This window comes from Bos grunniens, chromosome 10, assembly GCF_055505025.1.
Source record: "Bos grunniens cultivar Pamir isolate PY7600 chromosome 10, Bosgru_T2T1.0, whole genome shotgun sequence".
NCBI classification, from domain to species: Eukaryota; Metazoa; Chordata; class Mammalia; order Artiodactyla; family Bovidae; genus Bos; species Bos grunniens.
The window spans coordinates 43,454,754-43,478,432 of NC_141174.1; the positions used below are offsets into that span (position 1 = coordinate 43,454,754).

At 36.1% G+C, this 23,679-nt stretch overlaps 1 protein-coding gene across 36 annotated transcripts in view; it reads right to left on the bottom strand.

Moving 5' to 3' along the window:
• Positions 1–402: 402 nt before the first annotated feature.
• Positions 403–23,679, bottom strand: part of GABPB1 (GA binding protein transcription factor subunit beta 1) — a 72,377-nt gene continuing 49,100 nt past the window's right edge. For 10 of the 36 annotated variants that reach the window (XM_086320894.1, XM_086320869.1, XM_086320907.1 and 7 more), the window contains 5 exons: positions 23,290–23,401; positions 22,787–22,900; positions 9,167–9,352; positions 6,464–6,579; positions 403–1,913 (listed from right to left, as the gene is read on the bottom strand). In XM_086320894.1, the coding sequence (XP_086177020.1) occupies positions 1,761–1,913; positions 6,464–6,579; positions 9,167–9,352; positions 22,787–22,900; positions 23,290–23,401 (681 nt within the window). In that variant the 3' untranslated portion in view covers positions 403–1,760. Of the gene's footprint in view, positions 1,914–6,444; positions 6,580–9,166; positions 9,353–22,786; positions 22,901–23,253; positions 23,402–23,679 lie in introns of all 36 variants that reach the window. The other 26 variants (XM_086320880.1, XM_086320906.1, XM_086320879.1 and 23 more) reach the window with 7 other exon arrangements.

Consider the following 23,679-nt stretch of genomic DNA (forward strand, 5'->3'; position numbering starts at 1 on the left):
GTCCTTGAACTGCAACAAGATCAAACCAATCAATTATAAAGGAAGTCAACCCTGAATATTCACTGGAAAGACTGATGCTAAAGCTGAAGCTCCAATAGTTTGGCCATTTGATAAGAAGAGCCAACTCACTGGAAAAGATCCTGATGCTCAGAGACTGAAGGCAAAAGGAGAATAGGGTGGCAGAGGATGAGATGGTTAGATAGCATCACTCACTCAAAGGACATGACTTTGAGCACACTCCAGGGGACAGTGGAAGACCTGGTGTGCTGTAGTCATGGAGTCACAAAGAGCTGGACATGACTTAGTGACTCAACAGCAAGGGTGGAATATTGCCATAATACACAGAACAAACTTTTTAATGTGTGAAAAAATGCGGTCAAAAATATAAGTCTACACTGAACATATGTGGAAAAGATATTTAATTGTAAAATAGAAAAGTAGGTCAGAGTACAGTTTTAAGGGTAACTGCTTCTTTATACAGTATAGGTAATCTAGAAGGGTCTTAGGGTTAAACATTTTCATAAAGCAATAAAACATTAAAAAATAAACCAAGAAAAGAGCTTGAAGTTATGTTTTACAAAAAAAGCAACAGTATGTCAGAGTTTAATGTCCATACATTTGTGGAATTCAACAATACTGTGATGAGAGCCAGTCACAGCACAGACTTACAGCTTTCACAGGGAGAAGATAAAGTTATGTTAGACATATCTATAGCATCACTGTAGTACAAAAAGTTCTTGTTCTACATACAAAAGCAGTTTTTTTCTTTTCTGTAAGAATAATTTCCTGGGGGGGGAAATGAGTCCATGAAGTATTTCAGAAACCCATGTTTTGAGTTTTCCAAAAACATTATCTTAAAATCCAGTGCCTTAAAGTGCTTTCATGTGGAAATCATGATGGAAGGCACAGAAGAGTTTCACATCCCCACTACGAAATTTTCAAAAAAGCATAAATTTTGCAGTTTGAAAATTCAAGATATCTTGTAAGCTGCTCCTTCCAAGAACATTGTCATTCCAATAAAACCAGCTGCTAGCTTACTTAGTTTCAAGGACCTACAGAATAAAAGGGTTTCTTTCTTTCCTAGTAACTTTCATCATCTTTGTGGGAAAAATAATACCTATGCAAGTGATGCATTCCAAAATTATAAAACATGCAGAATATGTACAAACAGAAAGTTTTAAAAAATATTTGCTTCATATACATGTAAATCTACTTGGGTATAGCTGAAATTGAACAAATATAAAAATCTGCTTTCTAAAAAATGTTTTCAGAGAATCTGAGACAACTTAAAGCTGTACAAAGATTTCCTGGTAGAAATCTTCTCTTCATATAGAAGTTTATACCAACAGGAGTAATTCCAGCATCAGTCCACCACATAATTATTACACATTTGGTCTAATCAACAACGATCACCCTTAAAACTGTTCCATTTCTGAGAAATTAAGGTTTGTACTAATATCAAAAAGAATTCACAAAAACGGTGGCTTATTGTGTTTTTGGATCTCTTCAACAATCTTTATCAACTCATTTGGAACTGTAAAAAAAAAAAAACAAACTATTTACAGAATTCAGTTTTAAATACATTTCACAACTTCTAAAGTTTTATGTTACAAGAACTCAGAGCTCATGGCTTAAGTCCAATTATCCATCTGCAGTCTCTTCAATTATCCTGTCTTTCCATGACTGCACCTTATCGTGTACAGTTCAAGATTGTATTCTTTCTTGACCAAAAGTAAACTCAAACTATATGTTCATTTCAATTAAACAGCTTCTTTATTAGTCTGAAGACGCGTCATAGCTTCTAATTTCTGTCTGTAGGCCTCTGCTTCCTGTTCTTTCTTTAGAAGTTGCTGTCGGTATTTCTGTGCTTCTCGATTAGCTTCATCCAGCTGTTTCTGAAGAGCTTCTCTCTCCTAATTAACAAAAAAAAAGTTTTTTTTTTCATAACTGCACAAATACATTAACACATTCAAGTATATATCCTACAAATAAAGAAACCTGTAGTAGTTAAAAGTAGCCATCTATTGGTATTTCTGAGACATCTTGCCTTTTCAACCAATTCTCTTATAATTAAAGCCCTCATTTTGAGCTCCTCAATATGAGATAAAGACTAGTTTCTGACCTCAAGGAAATTATTTGCTAATTCGAAATAAAACTACCATGATGAACCCAAACTGGGTACCTGTACTTTTATACCAACTATAAAAACTAGTGAAAAACTTAAATAGGGAAATATATAGCCATACCTCTTTACATCTTTATCTGTGATGTTAAAAAGCTACTAATTATAAAAAAAATAGTATTCATTGAAAACCCATTATATATGTTGATTAACAAGGTAATTTCCAATAACAAGTCTGTAAGATAGATATTATGCCCATTTTATAGATGAGAAAAATGATGCTCAGAGATGATGTAGCTTTCCCATAACACAATGAGTCAGGTTTATGAGGTTCTACTGTTACTGTGTTTAAAACTATCATTTCCTATGATAGCAAGCAAGATTCCTCACCTTCAAAATGAAGAGGGCTGGTCTAGATGAGTATTTCCTAAATTATACCATTTTACAAATCAGTAAAATATTAATTTCTCTATTGTGATCCATTATATATTGTAAACCACGTGTATTAAGTTCCTGAATAAATTGAGAGGTGAAACACTCATCTGGTCCAATGAAAATGATATTCTTTCTCCTCCTCCTCACTCTGCCCTTATACAGTTGTCTAAGGGAAAACATGTCAACTCCTTTCCCATACCTCCAGTAAGCATATGGACAAAAACTCAACTTGCACAGACCCAAGCTCAATCTCATCTCAGAAGCACAAGCCCTCTGAATGAGGTGGGGGCCAAGAGCAGAACTACTAGTCACAAAATGAGGCCAGGTTCCCACTGGACAAGACACTTAACCAGAGAGAACTGAAGGTAAAGGCAAGGGGTCGGCAGCTTACTGGGAAAGAGAACACTATGAGGGTCTCTTCCACTCTCTCTTTGACCCACGTCCATTGGGAACACCAAAAGATTCCCTTCCCTTCACTATTCACATGGTCCATAAGGAGGAACATGTCTAATAGTCCTGCCTTCCTGTGATCCCACTGCCTTCCCTACACTGGGAATGAAGCTAGATCCAATATTAGTTTTTCCCATGAGCCCACCAAAAGTTGGAGTGATTGATTGCACATGTAGTCTCCAAATTGTCCAATTACATAAAATGTACAGTAGAAGAAAGGTGTGCCCATCATCTCCAAGTTAAGAAATGCCTAAGCCTTACCCTGCTCCTCTTTTCTCCTTACTACAGGCAAGATGCCAACCTCATATAAGCAATGGATACCAGTCCCTGTCAGTGACCTGCAGGACTTTAGAAAGGGTACAAGCTAGACCACCTTGCTCTGGTAGGAGAACACACAGCTGTGCATTTAAATGTTTTACAATTTTACCTGTCCTAATAAGATCCTTTGCCAGTCAAAGTTTTGAATATAGATAAAAACTTGCCCTAATTTGGTAGGAAATATTAGAAAAAATAAACTTCAAGGTATCTTATAAAATTAGCTATTTATTCACATTTAGACAGAGCAAGAGATTCACAATTATTTCAGTTTATGAAACCAGTAAGGAAGATATTTATCTTACACTACAACTTCATGCCCAACGATATATTATTATTACATTAGGCAATAGAATAATGGGACAAAGACTTCAAATTTGCTTTATTTCCAAATAGGATTCTCAAATTCTGTTTCAACTATTAGCAATTATCTTTTAACAGTTTTATATATGATTTTTTAATATTCCAATTTATTTTACATTATAAAGCAAAAAAATCATAATAGTGATTTATCTTCTATCATACCTCAGTGTAACTTTTAGAAGATAATAATAATAGCAAGTTACTGAGCATTTACTATATGCTCACCACTGTACTAGTCCTTCACATGCATTCTCACTTGAACCTTTCAACAATTTGATAATGTAGGTGCTATTATTTTCCCCTTCTTACGGATGGGGAAGCCAAGCCTTGAAAGGTTAAATAACTTGACCAATCACACTCAGAAAATTATCATTCAAACCTAAATTTGATTCCAGACTCATATTCTTAACCATTAAATATTTTTTTAAAAAAGAAACTGAGGCAGGGTGTGTGAGCTGTCGGCTTGTGTGCAAACATCCTCTAACTGCCATGGGCCAAACATGATCCTATTTTTATAAATAAAGTTTAACAGAAATACAGCCATATCCACTCATTACCAAACTGTCTGTGGCTGCTTTTCCACTATGAAGGCTGAACAGAAGGCAAAACACACCCTATGGAACGTTTAGCAGCAACCCCAGCCTCCATACACTAAATGTCAGTGGCATTTCCCTCATTGTGACAACCTGAAATGTATCCAGATATTGCCAAATGTCCCCTGGGGTCAAAATTGCTCCAGTTAAGAACCACTGATTTTGAGAAACTCTTGAGGTTTTTGGCCAAGCAATCACTTAGAAAGGAATATAAAAATATATCCCTAAGACAACTCTACTGGTCATCTACGAAAATAAAATCCAAAGAACTACTTCATGTACTCTAAGAAAACAGTTTAATGAAAACATTGGAGGTCTCTCTTCATTCTGTATCCCCTGCCCGCCTCTACCATCTCTGCTCACTCTATGCTTCAAGGTCTCTCTGCAGTAGCTCTAAGATTATGCAACTTTGGCCTGAACATTTCCGGTGACGGTAAATAAGATTTTTATTACCAGGTAACTCAATTACAAAAATTGAGCTGAAACTCTAACTTCCTTAAGTTCTTTATATCAAGGTAAAATTCCATCTCCCTGAAGTGCTGTCTCCTTGGTTCTAGTTACTTTACATATCTCAGTTCATACTTCCTTGTTATTTGTAATTATTCTCCCTGGTTTCTGAAAGACTGTAGGTGGAATCAGGGTGAAATTTGAAGAAAACAGCAACTCTCCCTGGTTGTTAGGTAAATAAAAGCTACAGGCTGCATATTCACTGTTTTAAAAATGGTGAACTGACATAAATCAACTGTACTCCAATTAAAAGAAATGCTGAATTAAGTCAGTTTATGTTAAATAAAAATTCAAGTAATTTAAAAGTGTTTTATTAAATAGTTAAAGCAAAGTACATGACAAAATCTTTTTCATTTTATGTCAGAAAAAAAAGATCAACTGATTTATCTGTAAAAGATATTAAAGATTATTAAATAATAAGTATACTGACACCATTCAATGAAATAAATGGTTAATTTATAAGAACTTTAGTCTATTACTCTAAATTTTGAAGAAATAAAACAACACACCCTCAATAATTAAACATTACTAAACATCTGGTTAAACCATGAATTAAATTCTTCTTAACTCAGTAATATATACTTTGAGATTGTGGCCACTAGTCTTACATGTAAATGAATTTGGGCAACAATATTTTCTAACTGTCCTCAGTTAGAACTACATTTCCTTTAGGTGACATTTTTTAAAATCCTCTTTTTTGTATAATAACAAGAACCTTAACAAAGAATTTCTAAATACCGATGTTTACTATTCACATGTATTAGATATTATGAATGTGAATATAACAATAGGCTGACTTTTTCAACTCTCATAAAACCCCAAAATGCAGATATTGTTATCCTAAATTCAAATGTGGGAGAAAATAAAACAGAAGTGCAGAAAGGTAAGATAACTTGCCTCAAAGCTAATAGGAGGGGCAAGAAGTGGGATTCAAATCCAGCTCATTTAATTTCAAATCCAAACTTCTTGTCTTTACATTGCAGTTGCTCTTTAAAAGTTATTCAAGAAAGATCTTATTTTCATTTTGATGTAGTTAATTATAAACTTGGGGGAACAATTCTATTTACAGAAATGTGAGAAAAAAATCTACGAGGTAACTATGGAATAGTCATATTTACAAACTAGTTTACAATTCAAACTAGATTGGCAGAGGTAAAAAAAAAGGTGACCCTATCAACAGCTAGTCTACATTTAATTTCCTTAATGGACTCAACAGTGAAATAAGCGGTTATCTATGGCTTTTTCAAAAAAATAACTCAGTTGACAAACTCCAACATTCTTTAAGAGGATCTTCCAGCCCAAATAGACATTTGCATTTCATTTTTGAAAGAAAAAAAATGTTTAGTCAATATATAGTGACATTCCCTCTAGTGACTGTGAGAATGATGTATGTAAATTTAATAGAAAATAAAGGATGAAGTGCAAAGACCAAAGACATTCCAATGTTACCATGATGAAAGACTGTTACAAACAGATTCTTCACTCATTCATTCATTCATTCAATATTTATTTATTGAAGGCTTGCTATATGAATAAGGCAAAAAAAATTAGACAAAAAAGTACTCATTCTATATCAAAACAATACTGTCAGTAATAAATATAAAAGACAAAAAAAAAAAGCAGATGAAATTTATTTTGGATGACTGCAGCAAAACACACCGGGTAAAAGACTCCTTACTTCTATTTCTGCAGACTCCACCCGGTTTTCAATTATTTCAATACATTGTCTTTTGGCTGGCGGTTCTTCACTTATAACAGTTTCTTCAGCAATGTCCGTTGCTGGTACTGTTAATACTAAAATGAAAAAATTTACTCATTACTTCATTTTCAGATAGGTTTAGAAGAATTAAAACTAGTCTTGATATTGTTGATGCAACTCATCTAAGATAAATATATTTCAAAGCCAGTTATTTCATAACACTGATTTCCTTTTTATGAGAAATGTCCATATTTTTGTCTTCAACTTCTTGCCTTTTTACTGAAAACTATCATTTAAAGTGCCTATTTTTTAATTTTATAGACAATATATTCCTTCATATGGCTCAAAATCAAAATAATATTTAACAAGCATATTTTGCTAACAGGTAATTGCTTTTATTGGTTTCTTATGCATTGTTCTTGTGTTCATTCATGTAAAAATGAATATGAATTTGCAATTCTCTTTTTTCTTTCTTTCATGAAAGTATCTGCTGTTTCCACTTCATATATCTAGGTACCTTTCATCAAGACTTACAGAGCTTTCTTTAATTTAGCTGCATTCTGTTCCACTATGTGGACACACTATTACGAACAGTCTGTTCATAAGCTTTGCTCATCCATTGGGTTGTTGGACTTTGCCCCAGTTTTTAGTATCTATTTATACAAATGTAAATATACTGAGAGGGAGAGGCTGTCCTTGCTTTGCATAACAGAGCAAGAACGTAAAAATGAGTGTACAAGCTTAAACTATGCAAAACAATCTTACTAATCATTGGGGAAAATACAACCGTCCTACAGCTTCTAATGTCAAAACATTAAAAAATCTCTTACTGTCATTTGTAAACGTAAACATGAAAAATAGTAAAACCAGTATTAATTAAGAACATTAGAAATATTGAGAATTAAAGTATTTCTTTTAACTCATATCATACTACATTTAAAAATTTACTCAAAAAGAACTGAGAAGTTTACATTTGTTTCACTGGACTGTCTACATAGTCTATATAATCATATGCCATTTATAATTTTAAATTGTGAAGGCTTTAAATGTTTCTACTAATATTCAGTAAGTTCCCCTCATTGCTCTTCCTCCTGTTTCATCAATATAAATTTCAGAATCAGTTTGGCAAGTTCCAAAAAAAGACCTATTGGTTTTTATTATGGCCTAAATTGTGTCCCCCTCAAAATTCAAATGTTTAAGTCCTTCCTAATCCTCAGTACCTCAGAATGCATTTGGAGACAGGACCTTTAAAAAGGTTAAACAGGTAAAATGAGGTCCTTTGAGTGGGTCCTAACACAGTGTGACTGCTGTCCTTGTAAGAGGTTGGGTCGCAGAAGACACACAGACTGAGGGATGACTCTGTGAGGACACAGCAAGGAGGCAACTACCTGTAAGCAAGGAGAAAGGCCTCGGAAGGAACCAAGCCTGCCAGTGCCTTGATCTTGGACTTTCAGCCTACAGTACTGTGAGAAGATAAGTTTCTGTTAAGTTACCCAGACTGTGATAGTTTGTATGGCAGTCCTAGTAAATTAGTACAGCCTTTCGCCCCCATCACATCACACTTATCAATTAGGTCAGGAAGAATTGAGAGCTTTATGACAGTGAGTCATTTGATCCAAAAACATGAGTTTCTTTCCATTTGTTCATCAATGAGATTAGTCTGTGTGTTTAATATCAAGTTTTGGAAACAGTGTTGTATTTGCTTAAAACAAATACTCTGAAAGCTTTTTTTAAATATAAATTTATTTATTTTAATTGGAGTGAAAGCTTCTTCTTTTCTATATAGTTAGAATTAGTTCTTAAAACTTGTGAAAGTACTTGGTCTTGATCCAAATCCTGGAGCACCTGCATGAGAGAAAAGCCTCCCAGGCTTCACAGGTCAAGCGTTTCCTCCTCTACTGCTAAAGAAACAAAATCTTCCCTTGAGACCTAGTCTCTCTGCAAGGCCATACCTCCCTGCCACTCTCAATCAAACGTAGTTTAGGAGGACTTCTCCCTCCAGCCCTCTCTTTCCCCCAGTTTCTTCATGGCCATGAAGACGACTTAGTCTTTACAATCCTGAGTCATTTTCCAGAAGGTTATATGTGCACATACTTTTCTTTTAGATCAGGGCAGGGATTGGGAAATACTGGGTACAGGGTGATGCTTGCTCAGATAGGAACTTTCTGCACCTTCTCTTTCTGCTTCCTGCAGCTTTCACGTCTAGTCTATCTTAACCCTACTTGCAGCACTGCCCACTCAGACTGGGCGCTGTCTTGCTGGAAGTGTATATTTATTGCTGATTTCTGAGCTCAACTCCTTTTCTTGATGCACAACTACGGATTTCCCTGAGGGTTCTCCTGCCTTGGCTTAGATTTTAAGATGTTTTTGGCAATCACTTAAAATATGGAATTTTGTGGTTTTCTCAGCCTTTTAGTTTGATTAAAATGTATCTGGGGCTTATGTTTCATCCATTTTATTACTACTCTCTTATTACTCAAAATGAAAAAAATGGGACAATTATCAACAAAGCTGCTAAAAGTTGCCACCGTGTCCAACTTCTTTTTAAGTAGCCTTTTCTCACATAGTGTTTTTACAAGCTCATACAATATCTGAATTGTATTAAATGGCCTAGGAAAAAGTACTGTCCAATTTCCTGAGAATTAACAATAAACACCATTTATGTAAATGCCTTCTACCCACCTTGTTGTCCATCTGGCATGGTCACAATGATGGGCTGACCTATTCCACTTGTTGGAATGGAGTGCAAATTTCCAAGCTGAATTCCATCTGTAACTATTGTGATGACTTGCTGACCCCCTGAACTAACTACTTGCTGAATTGCACCATCCACAGATTCTGCAGTAACTACTTCCTCCGTAGCCACTACTGGAAAAAAAAAAGTGAAAATCAATGAACATACATAGAAGCATGAAGAGAAGTTTGTTTTTACTCTGCTACTTTTGCTGTCCTTGCTTCTTTCTTATGAGTGTGCTATCCACTCAGCTGTGTCCGACTCTTTGCGACTACATGGACTGTAGCCTGCTAGGCTCCTCTGTCCATGGGATTCTCCGGGCAAGAATACTGGAATGGGTTGCCATGCCCTCCTCCAGGGGATCTTCCTAAACCAGTGATCGAACCCGGGTCTCCGGCATGGCAGGCAGATTCTTCACAATCTAAGCCCCCAGGGAAGCCATTTTTCTTATACAGGAGAGCTTTTACATGGTTTTTAAATTCAGTCTCTAGTGGTGCTGTAGATACCTATATAAACAGCTGATTACAAGTTCCACAATTTACAATAAGGGAGTTTCAGCTATGTATGCATACATGTGTTTAAATAAACTGCCTTCATTTAGTTCTATGAGGTGCAAAATTTATAAGATCTCCTAAGGTCACAGATATGACAAAGTACTTACACCATCTTAATAAAATTCTAAAATCCAAAAAATAAAATACTGTATGTGGTGATACTCCATCTAAATTTACAAATGAGTTGATATACATTTCCCATCCAACAAAACATGGAGCTCTGTACTTCTCAAGCAGACAGAATAAACAACATTCCCTTTTTGGATTGTGTGAGCAAGGGTTGCCTTTATAATAAGTGGCACATAGATCTGGTACTGTTGGATATCAAATAATACATTAACATTTACATAAATAAAATTCAAAACTATGCTCTCAGTATTTCATGAAAGTTTCAGACAGGATTCTGGCAGCTGAAAACAGCAGCACTCCAGGTCTTGCCTAGGTAAAGAAATTGCCAAAATCCTTTCCCACAGGCAATTCTATACCCAACTACTGATCCCAAAAGATATACTCACAAACATTCATATCAGCTTTACTCATATTAGTCAAAAACTTGAAACAAATCAGATATCCGTCAAAAGTAGAATGAATAAACAAACTGGTTAACAAAACGGTAGATTCACACACTGGAATACTACATAGCAATTAAAGTGACTAAATACAAAACATGGATAAATCTGACAAAAGAGCATACTGGGTGGTGTAAATCAGACACAGTATACATAATGAGTACTTTCCATTTATGAACTGAGCAATGAGATTAGACAAGAGTATTTACCTTGTGACAATTCATTAAACTATACATTAACGGATTTTTCTATATATATATGTTACACATTAAAAAAAAAAGGCATCAAAAGGAAAAATGACAGCAAATGGACAGCAAACACACTGAATTTTTAAAAATCCACTTATCCATGATAATATCTCATGAAAGAAGAGAGAAAGGGGGAAAGAACTAGGATCTTCTTGATAGAAGAATGACATTAATTAACAAAAGAAGAAAAATTATCACTGTAACCCCCAGTGTAATAACTTATTTCAGAAAGCATCACCAATGGATGTTAAAAAAAAAATACTGGTGAAATGTTTTTGAGAGACAAAATGTTCAAATGAATCTACAGAGTTCAAAGTCATAAAGAACAAGCAAGGGGACCTTCCCTGGTGGTCCTGTGGCTAAGACTCCGTGCTCCCAACAAAGGGAGCTAGATCTGGTCAAGGAACTAAATCCCACGGGCCTCAACTAAGACCCTCCACAGCCAAATAAACAGATTTTTTTAAGTATTAAAAAAAAAAAAAAAAAAGGGCAATACAGCAGGACTATCCTAGTTTGGGGGAGACTCAAAAGACAAAATAATTGAATACAGTGTGTGAATTCTGACTGGATCCCAGATGAAAACAAACCATTATAAAGGACATTTTGGGGTTGAGGAAACTTGAATATGAATCACATGTCAGATAGTATTACTAAATTAATGTTTATGTTTGTAGAAAATATAATAGAACAGTGAGTATGTAGGAAGTGTCCTTGTTCTTGGTAGATACATGCTAAAGAATTTAAGGATCAAGTGCCATGATGCCTGTAACCTACTTTCAGATAATTTGGCAAAATAAAAGCATGTGTCTGTGTGTGAACATGCAGTGGTGGCAAGATGTTAACAGGTGTGAATACAGGTACAAGGTATAAAGTTCATTCTCCAATTTTTCTATGAAAAAAAGTTTTAATATAACTAATTCTGAAAAAGGAAATGACAAAAAAAACTATTTCTAAATGATATGGTTCTCTGAAATGTGTTATTTGAGGTAACACTTTACCAAAAGTGTAATGAAATAAAATAATTCTCTCCTAAAGTCATGCTACCCTTCAGATACACATTTACTCTGAAACATGCTAAGCTGCTACCAACTTCCAGTAGAACAACCTGGATATCAACAACCACAGGATTCACTAAATACAGATATGCCTTAATTAAACAAACTCCTTTTTTTAAACAAAACCCTAGTTTTCAAGGATGAACTCATGGCAAGAGATATGGCTGTAACTCTGCGACTCTGTTACTTGGGTAATCAGAGATCACAATACAAACCACAGATGATATTCAAAATGCAAATAATCTTTATGTTTTCGGTTCTCTCATTTTTGTTTGTCTTAAACAATAATTACACTTTATCACCAAGCACTTAAGAAAATTTCAGGAAGATAATTATAAAATGAAATGTAGGGCATAAAACAGTAATATATTCGATAGAATAACTACCGAGGTTTTCAAACACATTAACTATTGCTTTGATTTTTCTTTTAAATATCCATATGAAAAAGAAATGTTCACTCTGGATGAATGGTACCTGTAAGTAGCAAATATTTCTAAAACATAATCATACATAAGAAATTTCTGAGATCACACATAATCAAGACACAACTCGAACTTTCATCTTTGTATTCTTTGCAATGACCATCATTAAGATAACAGAGTTCTGGCCTTTCATCTAAAAAGCTTTCTTTTTAAGTTGTACTTTGGTGAGGAATTAAGAAAAAATTATAAGGAAACCAATTATGTAAGAAAACAAAGTAGCCCCTGAGTAATCCTAAGAACAATGTAACAGTGAAGTGTTGAAACATATAAGAATAAAAGAGAAAACCTAAAAACTTTACAAAGAATGTCATTAAAAAAAACTATAAATCCACAGATATATCCAAATATAAAACTCCTAGATAAAACAAAATAACTAATAAATATTCATTGCTGATTTAAAAGTCAAGCTGTAATATACAAAGAGAGGCTAGATAACCTGCACCATCTTTGAAAATATTTGAGACCTCTTATTCAACCTAACTTTTGAATTTTAATGCCATAAAATTCAACTAAGATAAGGAAAAAACTGTCTTTGAGGTATTCTTAAAAGACTGAAAATTCTATGTATATAAACATTTCAACAATAAAACAGAAACTATGCTTACTGAAGAAAAGCATAACATTTCAGAAGTATTATCTCCTGAATTCGAATCTGAAATTTAAAAAAAAAAAAAAAACAGGCAAAAACAAAACAATATTATCAGCTCCACTAACTTATCCCTGAAAGCCAATTCACTATTAGGAGAAAGGAGGGAAACAGCCACCAGACTCATTATACCTTTGGAAAAACCACTGTATTAACAATTAGTCAAAGATGCACTAAAGACAAAAAGAAGGGTAGTCACAGATATTCATTTAGTCAAGGGATTATAAAGCTGTGCCACAAGAAAAAAAATAAGTCTAAGCAATGCAACATCAATGTGAGACTGCAAACAAAAGCCATAAAATAGAGTTTTCTGAGAGCTAATTTCAAAAGGACTAAAACTACACTGTATATTTAAGGCCTACATCTAACAATTTTAACTTCCAATTCTATATCCAAATAAAGTGTAAGTGAAAGTCATTCAGTCGTGTCTGGCTCTTTGTGACCCTATGGACTGTGGAATTCTCCAGGCCAGAATACCAGAGTGGATGGCCTTTCCCTTTTCCAGGGGATCTTCCCAACCCAGGAATCGAACCCAGGTCTCCCACATTGGAGGCAGATTCTTTACCATCTCAGCCACAAGGGAAGACAAAGAATACTGGAGTGGGTAGCCTATCGCTTTTCCAGTGGACCTTCTCAAACTAGGAATCGAGCAAGGGTCTCCTGCATTACAGGTGGATTCTTTACCAACTGAGCTATGATCCAAATAACTCTCAACTCCATTCACTTCTTATTATCTCTTTGCCAGGTCTTAATCCATGCTACCATTACTTCTTCCCCAGGTGAGTGCCACAGACTCCTAACTAAACTCCCCTTAGTTTCATGCACAGGAAAATATACTAAGAGAACATTTCAAATATGTATGTTTCAGGAAGATGTTTGCTTTTTCTAAAATTAGTGAAATGAGAGCATAAGAAAAAAATAAAAAAGCATATTTTAAGGAAACCTCTGCACAACTTTCTAGTCAAGTGAAATGGTCAAATGTATCTAAACATCTAGAACTCATACATTATTTTCTGACGGTAAATCTCTTACCTGGCTAGGTAACTACTATGACAAATCAAATAAAGCAAAAGAACTTAAATACTAACAAGCAAAAATGAACCACAACTAGACTGCAAATCAGATTTATTTGGTATAAGAAGATGAAATATCAGACAAAAGAAAAATATAATTCTTAAAATTATCAAACACTATGATGGTAACTTCCAGCAAATAGAAACCTTCTTAACTTAGAGGTGAGTTAAAAGATGAAAAAGAAACACATTCCCTCAGTTTAAATAGATGTCCACACTTAGTCCCTGACAGAGTGTATATACATATACATTTTTTATAAAGAGGTAATCTTTTCTTTAAATCAAAATTTTATCAAAGCTTACTAATCAGCACCTGCTAAAATACAATTTCATAGGAGTAGCTATCATCTATAAAATTTTTCTTATCTGTTTGGGCAGAAATCAGTATACCAAGTAACAGTGTGTACAAATAAAGAAAAACTTTTAAGAGGCACATGAGTTACAGATAAATAAACCTTAATGAATCTACAGACTATGACAGTGAATAATTACTCTGTTTTATATTTGAAGTGCTCAAAATGATAATATCCTTCTCATGTCAATTTGAGACATATGATTTTGACAATAGGTATCACATTTTTATTTTAATTATATCCTAATTGAACCACAATTGAAAGAGACACGTGTACCCCAATGTTCATCGCAGCACTGTTTATAATAGCCAGGACATGAAAGCAACCTAGATGCCCATCAGCAGATGAATGGATAGGAAAGCTGTGGTACATATACACAATCCAATATTACTCAGCCATTAAAAAGAATACATTTGAATCAGTTCTAATGAGGTGGATGAAACTGGAGCCTATTATACAGGGTGAAGTAAGCCAGAAAGAAAAACACCAATACAGTATACTAACGCATATATATGGAATTTAGAAAGATGGTAATGATAACCCTGTATGTGAGACAGTAAAAGAGACACACATGTATAGAACAGTCTTTTGGACTCTGTAGGAGAGGGCGAGGGTGGGATGATTTGGGAGAATGGCATTGAAACATGTATAATATCATATGTGAAATGAATTGCTAGTCCAGGTTCGATGCATGATACAGGGTGCTCGGGGCTGGTGTGCTGGGATGACCCAGAGGGATGGGAAGGGGAGAAAGGTGGGAGGAGGGTTCAGGATGGGGAACACATGTACACCCATGGTGGATTCATGTCAATGTTTGGCAAAAACCACTACAATATTGTAAAGTAAATAAAAAATAAAACTGAAAAAAAAATAATATAAAGAGGAAAAAAAAATTATATCCTAATTACCTGAAGCTTGCTCCTTAATAAATCAATTCTTAAAAAGATTAAGTAGCAGTATCAGTGACTCAGTTCAGTTGCTCAGTTGTGTCCGACTCCTTGCGACCCCATGGACTAAAGCAAGCCTGGCCTCCCTGTCTATCACCAACTCCTGGAGTTTATTCAAACTCATGTCCATTGAGTTGGTGATGCCATCCAACCATCTCATCCTCTGCCATCCACTTCACCTCCCACCTTCAATCTTTCCCAGCATCAGGGTCTTTTTAAATGAATCAGTTCTTTGCATCAGGTGGTCAAAGTATTGGAGTTTCAGCTTCAGCATCAGTCCTTCCAATGAATATTCCAGACAGATTTCCTTTAGGATGGACTGGTTGGATCTCCTTGCAATACGAGAATACACAGAGAAACTATACGAAAAAGATCTTCACAACCCAGATAATCACGATGGTGTGATCACTCACCTAGAGCCAGACATCCTGGAATGCAAAGTCAAGTGGGCCTTAGGAAGCATCGCTGTGAACAAAACTAGTGGAGGTGATGGAATTCCAGTTGCCCTATTTCAAATCCTAAAAAATGATGCTGTGAAAGTGCTGCACTCAATATGCCAGCAAATTTGGAAAACTCAGCAGTGGCCACAGGACTGGAAAAGGTCAGTTTTCATTCCAATCCCAAAGAAAGGCAATGCCAAGAATGCTCAAACTATGGCATAATTGCACTCATCTCACACACTACTCAAGAATGCTCAAAATTCTCCAAGCCAGGCTTCAACAGTACATTAACCATGAACTGCCAGATGACCACGCTGGATTTAGAAAAGGCAGAGGAACCAGAAATCAAATTGCTAACATCTGTTGGATCACTGAAAAAGCAAGAGCTCTAGAATAACATCTACTTCCACTTTATTGACTATACCAAAGCCTTTGACTGTGTGGATCACAACAAACTGTGGAAAATTCTTAAAGAGATGGGAATATCAGACCACCCGACCTGCCTCTTGAGAAATCAGTAGGCAGATCAGGAAGCAACAGTTAGAACTGGACATGGAGCAACAGACTGGTTCCAAATCAGGAAAGGAGTATGTCAAAGCTGTATATCCACCCTGCTTATTTAACTTCTATGCAAGAGTACATCATGAGAAATGCTGGGCTGGATGAAGCAATATCAATAACCTCAGATATGCAGATGACACCACCCTTATGGCAGAAAGTGAAGAACTAAAGAGCCTCTTGATGAAAGTGCAAGAGGAGAGTGAAAAAGTTGGCTTAAAACTCAACATTCAGAAAACAAAGATCATGGCATCTGGTCCCATCACTTCATGGCAAATAGATGGGGAAACAGTGGAAACAGTGACAGACTTTTATCTTTTTGGGCTCCAAAATCACTGCAGATGGTGACTGAAGCCATGAAATTAAAAGACGCTTGCTCCTTGAAAGAAAAGTTATGATCAATCTAGACAGCATATTAAAAAGCTGAGACATTACTTTACCAACAAAGGTCCATCTAGTCAAAGCTATGGTTTCTCCAATAGTCATGTATGGATGCGAGAGTTGGACTATAAATAAAGCTGAGCACCGAAGAATTGATGCTTTTGAACTGTGGTGTTGGAGAAGACTCTTGAGAGTCCCTTAGACTGCAAGGAGATCCAACCAGTCCATCTTAAAGGAAATCAGTCCTGAATATTCATTGGAATGACTGATGCTGAAGCTGAAACTCCAATACTTTGGCCACCTGATGCAAAGAGCTGACTCATTTGAAAAGACCCTGATGCTGGGAAAGATTGAAGGTGGGAGGAGAAGGGGACGACAGAGGATAAGATGGGTGGATGGCATCACCAACTCAATGGACATGAGTTTGAGTAAACTCTGGGAGTTGGTGACAGACATGGAGGCCTGGCGTGCTGCAGTCCATGGGGTTGCAAAGAGTCGGACACGACTGAACGACTGAACTGTTGTTCCATGTCCAGTTCTAACTGTTGCTTCCTGACCTGCATACATATTTCTCAGGAGGCAGATCAGGTGGTCTGGTATTCCCATCTCTTCAAGAATTTTCCAGTTTGTGGTGATCCATATAGTCAATGGCTTTGGTGTAGTCAATAAAGCAGATGTTTTTCTGGAACTCTCTTGCTTTTTTGATGATCCAACAGATGTTGGCAATTTGATCTCTGGTTCCTCTGCCTTTTCTAAATCCAGCTTGAACATCTGGAAGTTCACAGTTCACATACTGTTGAAGCCTGGCTTGGAGAATTTTGAGCATTACTTTACTAGCATGTGAGATGAGTGCAATTGTGCGGTAGTATGAGCATTCTTGGGAGAAGGCAATGGCGCCCCACTCCAGTACTGTTGCCTGGAAAATCCCATGGATGGAAGAGCCTGGTAGGCTGCAGTCCATGGGGTCGCTAAGAGTCGGACACGACTGAACGACTTCCCTTTCACTTTCCATTTTCATGCATTCGAGAAGGAAATGGCAACCCACTCCAGTGTTCTTGCCTGGAGAATCCCACGGACAGAGAAGCCTGGTAGGCTGCAGTCCATGGGGTTGCACAGAGTCGGACACAACTGAAGCGACTTAGTAGTAGTAGTAGTATGAGCATTCTTTGGCATTGCCTTTCTTTGGGATTGGAATGAAAACTGATCTTTTCCAGTCCTGTGGCCATGCTGAGTTTTCCAGATTTGCTGGCATACTGAGTGCAGCACTTTCACAGCATCATCTTTTAGGATTTTAGGTCCACTGGAATTCCATCACCTCCACTAGCTTTGTTTGTCATGATGCTTGGCCCACTTGACTGTGCATTCCAGGATGTCGGGCTCTGAGTGAGTGATCACACCATCATGATTATCTGGGTCGTGAAGACCTTTTTTTATAGTTTTTTTGTATAGTTTTTCTTTCATCTTCTTATACCAAAGTAGCAGTATACTCAACTATTAAAGCTATTAAGAAAGCCATTCCTTTCGCTTACATCTTTTCCTTAGTAGAGATTCACCTATGCACCCCATAAAGAGTTGAATAAATATTAAATTACACATAAAAATGAAATAAATAAGAAATATATATTATTCAAGCAAATCTTTGCTGTAGTACACTCACAATCTTTAGATAGTTTTTATATCCAACGTATTAGTAGTAAGAAATAGATCTTTTAAAATTTGCATCAAATTCTTAAATTTTGGTGTGCCATCAGAGTCACTTTTGAGAACACATTAAAAATATAGATGTCAGGGCCTCACCCTAAACCTACTGAATCAGAATCCACTGGGAAAGAACTGGGGCAAATGAATTATTGAGAAGGTGACTCTGATTCACACAAAATGTAAGAAAGCTGCTCTTATGATATTATCATATTAATTCAAACTACATAACTGAGAGGAGTTTAAATTAGTAGAAAACTTGAATCACAGAATATTTAAAGGAATACAGCCTTCTAATCATTGGGTACATAAATTAACAAGATCATTTCCAACTATCTCCAAGCAAAAATTCTACTAGTTTTAATAATAGAAAATGACAACTATTATATTAATGTTTGAGTTGCCTGATATTTCTCCTGAATTATCCCTTTCCAACATTATGAAGGACTTATTTTTTTGATTTTTTAAAAAAATTTTGAACTCCCCACAGGGCACGTGGGATCTTAATTCCCCAACCAAGTATCAAACTCACGTCCCCTGCATTAGAAGAGCAGAGTCTTAACCACTGGACCACCAGGGAAGCTCCTATAAAGGATGTTTTAAACAAGTATTTTGTAAACTGTGGAGGCATACTTTTTGTTGTTGTTGTTGTTGTTTGGTCGCCAAGTCATTTCCAACTCTTTTGCCACTCCATGGACCGCAGCCCACCAGGCTCCTCTGTCCATGGGACTTCCCAGGCAAGAACACTGGAGTGTGTTGCCATTTCCTTCTCCAGTTGATCTTCCCGTCCCAGACACTGAACCCTCATATCCTGCTTGGCAGGCAAATTCTTCACCACTGACCCCCCAGGGAAGCCGTGATACTTTTATTAGAGGCTAGAAATTTTTTCACTGATTTATTTCCAAAATGAGCTAATTTAATGTATCAAAAACAGTTGTATCCTTCCTTAAAAAGAAGTTAAAAATAAATAACTTAGCATTTTGATTGATGTATCACTTTCTTATGAGTTTGCTGAGTAATCCCTTATATTAACCAGATGACTATTGTGACAACAAAATGACATAATGCAAATAATGCAAGTAAACCACTCAGCACAATGACAAGCTCATAGCAAGAACCCTGTACATATTAACCATCAAAAGTGAAACTGTTGGTCACTTAGTTGCGTCTGACTCTTTGCAACCCTGTGGTCTGTAGCCCACCGGACTCCTCTGTCTATGGGATTCTCCACGCAAGAATACTGGAATGGGTAACCATTCCCTTCTCCAGGAGATCTTCCCAACCCAGGGATCGAACCCAGGTCTCCTGCATTACAGGCAGATGCCAAATTAAATTTATGACTTACATCAATTGTTTCATCATCTTTTCCTGGCCTCACCTGTACCAAGATAGAGCTGCTGCTGCTGCTGCTGCTAAGTCGCTTCAGTCATGTCCAACTCTGTGAGACCCCATAGATGGCAGCCCACCAGGCTCCTTTGTCCCTGGGATTCTCCAGGCAAGAGCACTGGAGTGGGTTGCCATTTCCTTCTTGAATGCATGAAAGTGAAAAGTGAAAGTGAAGTTGCTCAGCTGTGTCCAACTCAGCGACCCCATGAACTGCAGCCCACCAGGCTCCTCCGTCCATGGGATTCTCCAGGCAAGAGTACTGGAGTGGGGTACCATTGCTTTCTCCGCTAGTAATTATTTAATATAACTATGAAAATTAGCATAGGCCTATGGACTCAGGAACTGAAACAAAAACTCTCAAAAAACCAGTAAAAATGAACATTAGCACCAAACTCATCAGGGTATAATGAGACTTATTGAATTACTTTTTTGTACTTCTATTAGACCAAGAATTATGAAAATTATGCATGGAGATGAAAAATTTAATCAAACAAGTTAAATGCTTAGCAAAATAAAGGTTTATGAGGAAAGAACAAAACTGGAAATATTTAATAAAAATACTAGTAAGGAAGTAATTTAGTAACAGACTCTAATCAAACTTTGGCAATCCGAAGTTATATTTGCTTGTAACATCAAGAAGATGGAGGTATCATTGGGTTTCACAGTGAAAGCATTATACTAGACCAATTTCCTCTATGATGCTCCCATTCAACTAACATTAAGGTTTGTTTTATACATCAAAGACGCTTCTAACATAATCATGAAAGAATGTTTTAAAGCCATAGTTCAAATGAAATAGCATGGTTTCCTAGACTATCATAAGCACCAATTTTCTATATATAGGACCATATATGCCAGCTAGCCTCCATTTCAAACGCAGTTCACTTGCGGCTACAGTCTGGTTATATAGCATCAGAAGACATGTTTACTGCAATACTTAGCACCAGTAAAAGGAAAGAATCTGAGCAGACCAATTAGTGTACTGAAGGTTCTTATATTTTGTTCTTCAGCCATTTAGGGCAAAAAGGAAGACATTTATTTCAACAGACTGTTTCAACATATATACCTCAGAAGTAAAAGTAGTGATAATTACAAATATTTATTCTTATCACAAACCAAATTATAACCTGAAGAAACTGCATAGAGGAAACAGTGTACTTAGTAGTCACAGACACACAACTTAGGAATAAGTCAGACCTTGAGCACGAACTTCCTTTCATCACTAAATAGCCTTGCTACTTTGTGCAAAACTATTTAACCTTCACAAAACCTCAATTTCATCATATACAAATGGACGTATTAATTAATTTCCCAGATCCTGAGATGTCCTTGAAAAATCATACAACATTTCTAAATTAGGATGAGTCTGACAACTGATATCAACAGAAACTAGACAGCCAAGAGGCAGAGAAATAACTTGACTGAGCATGTGCAAACCAACCTGTGAGAAGCTATTTCTTTATGTGATTACACACTTCAGCTGAGTTGTTTACACTGGTGTCAATGTACTCACCTGAACTTAAACTTAATTCAAACTCTTAAAGTATCTTCAGAAAGATCCCACTATGACGTAGCAGTGAAATGAAAAATTATTGTGTTCACAGAAGATTGCAAGTCACATGCAATAAAAGTCAACTATTATTACCAATTCTCTCAGACTAGACCACACATAACATTTTCAAAGGTTGAAGAAAAGTTGTTATGACCAATTCATGGAGCCAAACGTCTAAATGCCAATACTTCAGCTGACTTTGAAGAAAGGATGCATTTACAGTGATATGTACTTTAATAAAGGCAAAAATATTTACAAGTTTAATCAAACAGAAACCCACCAATGAAATTAACTTTCTCTGATAACGCTTTTGCAATTACAAAGGTTCTGAAGAGATCCTTTGGCACAGGTCATAAAAGCCACACGTCAATAGGATGATGCACATAGCTGCTACTGTGAAAAGGGGATTCAGAAAAATCTTCAGATTCCCAAATACAAAGGTTTCGATTCAAACACTGGTTACAATGCTAAAGAAGCTGGAGAATGAAGAAATGTTTACTATCACTAGTTGGGGGTGGAGGTGTGGTGAGAAAGGGAGGGAGGGAGTTGGGAGGGAGGGAGGGAGAGAGAAAGGAGAGAGAGAGGTACTCCCTCCCCTAAAAAATACATCCTCCAGTCACCGCCTTAAAGACACAAATCCAGTAATATCTACCTTCAATCTTTCTGGTGAAGATTAAATGAGATCGTAAATAAAATGCTTGCCACAGTGCAAAGCACACACCAAACTCAACTGAACTGACCTGAAAGCACTCGCAGTAAACACGCAGTGAACTGTTGTTGTTATTATTATTAGTCACACTAAAAAAAACCATTAATTTAAATAATGAAAACAACATTATTCTTTACTTTCATAAGCACTGTCCAAATATAGTGGCTTAAACTACAGTAAGAAAAATAATTTTGTGGAGTTTTTTTAATTCTCTAATTAAAAAAAGAATTTCACTTACATAATTACAGTAAGAACTAGTTTGGTTAAGTACTGGGTTGGCCAAAACGTTCTTTTGGGTTTTTCTGTAACACCCAAACGAATTTTTTGGCCAACCGAATATAATAAGGTAAACCTTATAATATAATATAAGGTAAACCTTATCTAAATTGGCTATTAATATTGTCTGTAATCATTTAACCCCAGGTTAGCCTATAATGGTAGTTGTTGGTATGCTACTTCCTGGTTTTGTCAGTCATTAAGATTTTAAGTCATTCTAATACAACTGCCAAAATTTAAGTTATGAGAAAGACAGCAAGTTCATATATATTTATCTACTTTTTACACAAAGTCACAGCCTAGTAAAACAAAGCTAAATTGGGTAAGCAGATATGTTTCCCGTGAATCATACAAGTTTGTTAATAATTTTAATTAATTTTAATTGATTGCCAAATTTTTATATCCTTTTAAAACCCAGATTTTCAGCTTCCCATGAAAAAAACAGAACCTGGCGACACAGACTGAGGATCTTAATAAAATCAGCTAGAGTGGATAGCATGGGCACCCTCACCCTGCCCGACCTTCTCAGATGGCCATAAACTCAAGCCTATCCCCTTTCACCTTCCAAATTTTCTTCCTGGCCTTTGTCAATATTTGAATCTCCAACTTCTGATGTACACATTTTGACTTATTTTTCTAACCTGGAGTTTCGGAAGAATTGGACAGTGGAGCAGATGCTTCAGCTAAGGCAGCTAACGTAGCTAATACTGATGTAGAGGAGTTTCCAAACTGAACAGCAGACACACCCGTTTCATCTACAAGAAAGGAGAAAACAGGTTTGAATCTTTAAGGAATTTAATCTAGGGCATTTTTCTGACAAACTACTTTACTTTATTCAACTGTTAAATGAAGCTTAGATAATATTAGTTTTGGGAAAACAAGCTTGGATAGCATTAGCTTTTGAAAGGTCATATTGTAAGTATGTTTTGCAGTATCACCTTTCTTTAGATTATTTTTCTCATAAAAGTTTGATTTTTGCCAATTATAAGAAAGAAAACCAAGGTGGCTAATATAATCTTACCCTTATTCTCCAACAGTCCTTTCTTAAAAGGATGTATACCTACTAAAGCATAAAATCCCAATAGCTATCCTATATGCATCTCAATACCTGTTGCCTTGGATGAATTTTCTGAAGATACCAGACCTGTTAGGTTCACCACCCCTCCAGGTCCAATGATAAACTGCGGTGTTGCAGCATGTATCGTCACAGTGTCGGGACTCTCTGGGTTTGTGTTGATTTGGTTCTGCATAGCAATCTAGGCAACAAATTACCAGAGCTGTTTTTCAGAATTACAATCAGAACATACAGCACAGACTTTTAATATCATACAAACACAAATATAAAGGAACATTCTGTAATCCAAGAATTATATAATACAAATGGAAAGCTTTGTTTATGGTCTATTGAAAGTACAGAAGTAAATCATAGGTATGGATTTATATCCTAAGTTTCCTGATTAGATAAAGCAGCAAAAATCCCATGTGAGGAGAAATTAGTATCTGAGAGACTTTTACAGAACACAGTTGAGGGAAC